Raw genomic sequence first — 8,750 nt, 5'->3', positions numbered from 1 at the left:
TGTTTGGTGTGACAGGGATTCGAACCCGCGACCCTCTGATTGCGAGTCGAGTGCCTTAACCACCTGACCATGCAGGGCCAAAAAACTTGATCCTTTAAAAAATGTTCAAATCTCACTTTATATGCACCCGATATTCTTTTTCTAACTTGAATTGGGGTATTTTTCCTTCAGTTGTACATTCTATATATTCCTCGTTTTTGTAGCAGTTTGCATATAATACGCGAAATTAATGTAAATTATAAGCCAAATGCTGCATTTGTGAGCGTACTTTATTAGTTACTGCAATATTCGAGCATTTGATAAAGATTGACTTGACCGAAACGTCCAGAACTAATTTAGCTGTATTGAAGCATTTCTTTTTCTTACTTGAGGTATATAGAAATACATCATTTGGTCGAATACATAGGTTTTAAAAATTATAATTTAAATATGTTTAGCGGCGGTCTCTTTCTGTAGCAATTTACTTTAAAACGTTTCTTATCAGTAGACATTTTTCTGCGTAAGTGAATTTTTCATATTAAATCTTTGATTACCAACATGGGTACATAATGCAAAAACTGCAGATAATGAACATCTATATAATAAGAATCTATGGCTGTGTGTCACGTAACTCCTCCTAAGTCGGTGCCTGTACCGACTTATAAATAATAATAAATGAATCGTTTCGGTCCTGAAGTTTGTACAAAGGTAAAACTTTTCATCCAAATCCCTTAGAGAACTCGGGTGTTTCGCGAAACCACTTTTACAGGCACTCCCCGAAAACGAACACCAAATTAGGCATTGATTTACATTAGAGCACATAAATAAGTAGGCCTACTAATTACCGTTTGTAATTTGGCTAAAGAAATTAAATTTGCATTATAACGGCAATGATAATTAATCTGAAATAGTGCAAAATAGTAGTTCAAGCATTAAATGGGCATTATAGAGGACCATAAATGTGGACCATAGGCCCACGGGTTCGCTAGTAATGTAAAGTTTTCACTGAAATTGTTACGTTTTAATCCAACGCCTTATTATAATTAATTAAAAATTATTCGTTAGGTTATTTTTCAGGATAATAAAGATATATTGCTTTAAATAATCAAGAGAGAACAATTTGGATGAGGGTTAAGCAAGCAGCGCCATATTTGTTTTAAATGTAAGTTCATTCATTCATTGATCAAATATGCGAAAATTTATATTTGCAACGAAACGAAATATGTATGTGTGTGTGTGTGTGTCGTGTTTGTATCTATATTATGTTTGAAAACGCACCTACATGTGTATAATATTAACTATGCGTGCTCTCCCATTCTGTAGCGAAACGTCGTTAAGTGTCTCACTGTTGTGACGTCCGATCAGAGTGTGATTCTTTATAACTAGCCTTGTATCAAAACATAAATATCAAGTCCCTAGTTAAGCAAAATTCTTTCTTTGTTTATCTCAGAGACTAGTAAGATATTCTTTTGTTTGCGTTGAGATGATTAAAGATTAAAGACTTCAGCATTACAGTGACAAGGGATTATTGCTTAGATTAAAAAACCTCCCACTTTCCGTGCACATGGTTTTCTGAGAGCGATACGCACTTGAGTGATAATAGTTATTGTTTCGAGTGAGTAAAGTGGATGAGGTTTAGGGTCAAGAAGAGGTGCAAATAATTACTTATATTAAAGACCACACTATGAGGAAATACCATGTTATCTCGAACATAAACATAGATTATAGCTATCTTCTGTTCTTATAGTTCATCATATTGATGTCAAAATGACGCGACTTTCATTCTTTAACATTATCAAGATTACTGCACACAAACAAGAGATGTTTTGTTATAAATCACTTTCTAGAAGGTTCTGAAATTAAATACTACTGTTCTTACATTATGTTCTCTCTGTGTTAGGGGACTAAAAGGTGACTTGAAAACCAACAATAACTATTGTCTGTTGGACGTTTGCATGTGAAAGTACGTGTTGTATCAGAAGTGGTCAGCCAAGAAGATGTATAAAGAAGCCATTTGTGAAGTACATCCTACATCCGAGGTTTACGTGCATTAGAGATTAAAAAAATAAAACGATTCAAATTTATTCAGTAATTGCAAAATATTTTAGAAAAAGTAGACACTGGTATTGATTTATAGTTTGTGTGGGTTACGAGTAGAACACTGATCATTAAAATGTTTAAACTAATACCAGTCTTTCTATACTGTCACCCTCAACACTTCTATCAGTGAGGTCAACATGTTGCCATTGGAGCATTGTACCACATGGTTACCTGTATCGGGTTGGATAATTGTAATTTCTTTTGCCATCTTTATTCTCCCAGCAGAAGCAGATAACTCCACCAAGTGTAAAAATGGATTAATAATTCCATTATGGTTGCCGAACCATAATCTCAGTACTGGAGACATCATTGCCAGAGGACTTGTTTATTTCCTTGGTTTGTGCTACATGTTCGTTGGGATTTCTATCATTGCCGACCGGTTTATGGCATCTATTGAAGTAATTACATCCAAAGAGAAGGATGTAGTAATAAAAAAACCTAATGGAGAAAAACATACTATTAGCGTGCGCATATGGAACGAAACAGTTTCGAACTTGACCTTAATGGCTCTCGGGTCATCTGCACCAGAAATCCTTCTCTCGATTATTGAAGTTTACGGACAAAATTTTCAGGCGGGAGAGCTGGGACCTGGAACCATTGTTGGTAGTGCAGCTTTTAATATGTTCGTTATTATAGGTTTATGTGTTTATGTAATTCCTAACAACGAAAGCAGACGGATCAAACACTTACCAGTCTTCTTCGTAACTATGATTTGGAGTATTTTTGCATACGTCTGGCTCTATCTGATTTTGACCTGGTCATCTTATGGCGTAATCGAAGTTTGGGAGGGCTTGACCACCTTCATTTTTTTTCCAGTTATTGTCCTGACCGCATACATCGCCGACCGAAGACTTTTGATTTATAAATTTCTACCCAAAAAGTATAGGATGAATCGAAGAGGGGTTATTGTCGGAGGAGAGGGGGAAAACGTGGAGATGGGGATTTCTTGTAAAGCTAACCATATAGCTGATGGAGGGTTAAAAGTATTTGATGAGGAAGAGAATGACGAAATCCGGGAGTTTGAGGAACACAGAAGGAAATACATCCAAATTCTTCGTGAACTACGGCGGAAGAATCCTGTCTGTAGCATGGAACAATTAGAGATGATGGCTAGAGAAGAAATTCTTAACAAAGGACCTAAGAGCAGAGCATTTTACCGTTTACAAGCAACAAAAAAACTTACAGGGGGAAGCAATTTGATGAAACGAAAGATAGAAAAACACGAGGTAAAGAAAAAATATATCGAAAAAGACGTAGTAGAAGTGAAAGACGACACAGTTCGCATTTTCTTCAACCCGGGCCATTACACTGTAATGGAGAACGTTGGGGAGTTCGCTGTAACTATTTCTAGGGAGGGAGACCCTAGTCAAACAGTTTGCGTGGACTTCCATACGGAAGATGGCACTGCAGAAGCTGGTTCCGACTACGAGCCAGTGGAGGGTACATTAGTCTTCCGCCCAGGAGAAGTCCATAAACAGATATTCATCTCGATAATTGATGATGACATTTTTGAAGAAGACGAACACTTCTACGTTCGTCTCAGCAACCCTCGTTACTTGGGATCTGATGGTGGTCTACGACTGGGACAACGTCCATCCTTACAGCTGGCACCTCCCTCTATAGCAACGGTAATGATATTGGACGATGACCATAGTGGTGTCTTCGCTTTCAACGAAACTCATTACGAGACAACCGAGTCTTCCGGCACGTGCAACATCCCAGTTAGTCGCTATAATGGAGCAAGAGGTCGAGTGGTGGTCCCTTTTAGGACTCTAAACAGCACTGCAAAAGCTGAAGTTGACTATGAAAGTATTGAGGGCGAAATTATCTTCGAAAACAACGAACTCATGTAAGTAGTTTTTTAACGTATTTTGTTAATTACTATTTTAGACACTTGAATAGATTATGTACATGATTTGGTTTTCATTTATCTTGCATGTTTTAATATTTTGTCGGATAATTTAATTCAGGTTTAGCTGGGTTATTCACTCAGAACGTACCTAAACAAGACAAGTGCACGTGGAGTATTATGTTTGTACGGAATTTTTTTACCTGATGAGATAAAAAAATAAATGGAGATCGTTTTAATTATCGTGCATGTAGTGAGTAAACAGTGGAAAAGTTCAAATGTAATATACATGCACGTGGAGTATTACGTTTGTACGGAAGTTGTTTACCTGATGAGATAAAAAAATTAAATGGAGATCGTTTTAATTATCGTGCATGTAGTAAGTAAACAGTGGAAAAGTTCAAATGTAAAAATTTTTCAATAATATAAAATAATAAATATTTTTTCGAAAAAGTTTCAAATTAATTATTTTTTATTCACAGGGAAAACTCATAATCTACAGTGATAGCAAAACAAATCCTCGCTGTTATCGCATTTTTTATAACACACCAGAAACTTAAATAGGTCGTGCTTCTAATTTTTACTCAGGTACCAAATACGTTTCTGTGATTTACACGTATCTCCAGTGTTTGTTCCTTTTATTATTGTTATCTTCCGAGAATGAGGTTGAGGAATGAAATGTAAAAGTATTTTTTATAACTTTACGTCCACATAGTGTTTACGTATGAAGACATTACCTGACGAGTCGCATTACAGAACTGTTTATATTGAACTTCGATATAAGCTGTTAATTTAAGCAAGTTTCCTTAAATTCATACGTATAGTTCGATTTCCACGTTAAAAATTTTCGAACAATAAAAAAAATTTAAGTAAAATGGATTTTCTTTAGAATTCATAAGATGTATTTTCTATAAAACTATCGTTCATTGTGTGTCTTTATAAAATCTTCGAAAACAGTTAGACAAATCTATTTCAGGTGTGAAATATTAAACGTAATCTTTTCTCTCTTTGGTTTGTATCTAGTGAAGTACTGCGTAATAGCAGTGGAAATGGTGTTTATATTGTGAACTTAAGTTTAGAATTTTTAAGGGGCTGAAATTTCGTAAACAGAACGAACCAAATATACCGCCTGTTACGTATTAGAACTTCGAATAGTCCGAAGCCGAGTTAATTGATAATTTAAATTTAGTAGTTTAATTGTACTTTGGATTTAGTATTGAAATATTTGCCGATATATTAGTCAATTTATGATATTTGCCAACAAGATTGATACACACCGTTTTTGTTTTTAACACATATACGTTTTAATATACACAAAACAATACAATTTACAATAACAATTATTACAAATAGTTATTGCAAACAATGATTGATAAACAAAAGTTTCACAAACTTATAAACAATATAAAATCTTCTATCTAGCCTGGAACTGCCTTTATCTTATCGAGGGTTCACGATGAGCGAATTAATTACGAGTTGATATCGGTACGATTCGCCGGGAAGCTAGCTAGCTTTGTCCTTTGACACACGCGCCGAGTTTGAAGTTGGGTAATGTTTTCGTAAAAATACTGATGTCCAATGAGAATCCACTGAAGTTAAACGATTTGTAACGTTCGAAATTTGTAAATATTCCTGGTCAAGTATCTAAAGTTTTCCGATTGATAAGCGTTATAAAAATCACAGTTATAGCTTTCGAAGTTTATAGCACACCAATTATTACGATCTACTAATAGACACTCTTTTGGCGCGGCGCGTTATTTATATTTATAGGCGTGGGAACGTTTTCTAGAAAATTCAGTTTTACGTAACAATACAATTTAAGTGTTTACGTATATACATATATTGTTGATTCTTACTCTCGACAATCTTCTACAACTTTGGAGAATAGGCAGGAGTTTCGTAATACTTATTTAACACTACAAGCTATGCAGGTTTTTAAATACAAACTGAATCTAAACAACGTCGATATTGAAATAAATATATAATAACAAATTCATTACACGTCTTTCTTTGTACCAACGAACATTTGAAAGACGTTGATTGTTAGTGCAAGTTTATTATTTCATTTTACGCAATGGCATCTCGACTAAACTCTTAGTTCTTCAGAATTAATGATCAGCTACCGGACTTCATGATAAGAAGTATTTGCTGGGATTGAGCAGCTGTCAAACGTGCTAAGACAAAACGGTATAATTATTCAGAGTGAATGATTAGTTATCGGAACTTCGTGATAAGGATTACTTGCAAGGATTGAGCAGTTGTCGGAACGTGTTATGTATAAAAAAAAACAGGGGGCCTAACTTGTCAAGCTGTACTGGCAGTGAAGTTCACCGGAAATTTTGCCGATGAACCAGTCCCAAATGACAAAAACTGACCTGTAGTGATGCAACTCAAAAGGTTAAATTAGTCAAATTACAAATTAACAATTAACATAAGATAGTAAATATTTATACTCCCCCTCACCCCAGTTTCACTCGAAATGACATCAGCACAGTGTAGGCCGGTAGTGATTTTTGTCTTTCCTTTTTTCGGTGAGTTAAAAGTTTGCCAGTCTCTAAGTTTAAACTTGGGGGAGGGGGTGTAAAATATGTTATATGCAATTAAGAAAGGTGGAGATATCATAATTTGCTGATTAAAGAAGGTTCGAAAGGTTAATAAAAAGACAAAACTAGTAACACAGCAAAAAATGTTTTCTTTCATATATAAAAGTATCCTCCTTTTGTTCCTTGCAAGTCTGTTCCTGCTTCTTTATCACTCCCACGGATCCAAAATAAGAAGCGCGATTTTATGTTGTCGTTTCTTGTGGCAACGGGCCAAGAACCGCGGATTCACTGTCCACCACGTTAAACTCTTGACCACGCCCAGCCCAAAAAGGCAATGCAACGAAATGCGTGTGTGTGTGTGTAAAGACAATACACATTGCTGAGACTGTAACAAAAGTAACTATAGTCAGATTCACGTGGAGTTATATTACTAAAACGGAACTTCTTCAAGACAAGCTATTTCCAAGTGAATTTTTATTCAGCTACGTCGTCAAAATCAAGAAACATTATTCTACAGGACTTGGCTGCATCAAAATCATTATTTCTCTAGAAAATGAAATATTTTCGTTTGTTGCAGGAACTTTATATACCAACTATAAAACTCGAAACCTAAAACTAACTTACAGTAGGAACTACTCTGATTCCAAATATTTTCATTTTTTACTTGACTTAGAATTTTACAAAACCTAGCATGTAAGAAAATACTCTTCAAATTAATTAAAAGTTAAAAAAATCGGTATGAACCATTATCACTAAAAATAATTAAGGAAAACTACTGTATATTCATAATTCATCATTTTCTGAGTATGATCAACAAAACATTCCATAAGATCATGTAATGCACACGTTGAAAGTCCGTAATAATATATGAAAATATTAAGAGGAGAAGAAACACGTGGATATCACACGAGCTTTATAAGTGTAAAGTGTGGACATATTGGATATGGATATTGATTGAACAGAAATATCAGTTACCTTGTGTCCATTTAGATTATTGTTATTAAATGTATTATATAGCCAGTAATTACTGACGTAGCTCGTATCGCCGTCTAGTGACATTTTAAACTTTAAAGGCAATAAAGCTTCATCAGAAACAAATAATATTATATCGGCTTAGTGAGTTTAATTAGGTAATTTTTTCTTTTAAGTTTTATTGAGTTATACATCTTATTACTTGTTTCACTCACTTCATTATCATCTTAGCTGTGTTTGTTTCAAACATTAAGAAATAAGAAATAATGACTATACAGTTACGTAAGATTACCTTGTAGAAACTAAGGTTACACAGAATAATGACAATATAGTTACCTAACATTACCTTGTAGAAACTAAGGTTACACAGAATAATGACAATACAGTTACGAAAGACTATCTTGTAGAAACTGAGGTTACAATTCACTGAATTCTCTTTATAAAGCCGTACTCTGGATTACCGTATTATGATAAAAAGTAAGGAAGACAGTGAAAAAAGTTATTTTGAATTTTTACGACCTCTATTAACAAGTTCATGGCACATCACAACTTAAATTTCATGTGTTTCTCAGACTCACATGATTGGTTTGTAACAGATTTTTCTGCTAGATGTAACACTTTTAAAACATAGTTCATTAACGGAGAATAAACAGTAATGGGTAATGCTAATATTATAATAATCTTATAAGTTCAGATTTAGTAGAATTTTCTACTCTTGAACTGGCTGCTCTGAAATGTCAGATTCTATGGAATATCCATCACAATCCGAATTAAGTTAAACGATTAACCAGTGAATAGTGAACGTGTTCCCATTAATGCTTCAACAACTTGCAACGCCCATCATTACCACTCGCACAGATAAAAAAAAACATGGTTGTGACAATGTAAAGACAATGACATAACGTTCTCATAAAATGTGTCTAAAACGTGAATTAATCCGCTGAGATGAAAATCGGCTGTATAAACAACTGAAGTACAAGTGTATAAGATAATCCCTCCACCTCTACCTCTCTTTTTCTTTTTGTTATAATAATAGATTTCGATGTATTAACTTTCCAAGAGTATGTGGAAGTGATCTTGTTGCGACACTATGTCGTGGTATCAACAGTGCACCTCATTAACCTTCCAAGAGTATGTAGAAGTGATCTTGTTGCGACACTATGTTGTGGTATCAACAGTGCACCTCATTAACCTTCCAAGAGTATGTGGAAGTGATCTTATTGCGACACTATGTTGTGGTATCAACAGTGCACCTCATTAACCTTCCAAGAGTATGTGGAAGTGATCTTGTTGCGACACTATGTCGT

General features: G+C 34.7%; 1 protein-coding gene across 2 annotated transcripts in view; it reads left to right on the top strand.

Annotated features, from left to right (window-relative positions):
- The window catches only part of LOC106459162 (sodium/calcium exchanger 1-like), a 104,796-nt gene that overhangs the window by 31,126 nt on the left and 64,920 nt on the right, over positions 1–8,750 (top strand). For both annotated transcript variants that reach the window (XM_022385595.1, XM_022385594.1), the window contains exon 2: positions 1,880–3,928. In XM_022385595.1, the coding sequence (XP_022241303.1) occupies positions 2,217–3,928 (1,712 nt within the window). In that variant the 5' untranslated portion in view covers positions 1,880–2,216. The remainder of the gene's footprint in view (positions 1–1,879; positions 3,929–8,750) is intronic.

Source organism: Limulus polyphemus, unplaced genomic scaffold (genome assembly GCF_000517525.1).
Source record: "Limulus polyphemus unplaced genomic scaffold, Limulus_polyphemus-2.1.2 Scaffold570, whole genome shotgun sequence".
Taxonomy (NCBI): Eukaryota; Metazoa; Arthropoda; class Merostomata; order Xiphosura; family Limulidae; genus Limulus; species Limulus polyphemus.
This window is presented reverse-complemented; position numbering and strand designations above follow the sequence as displayed.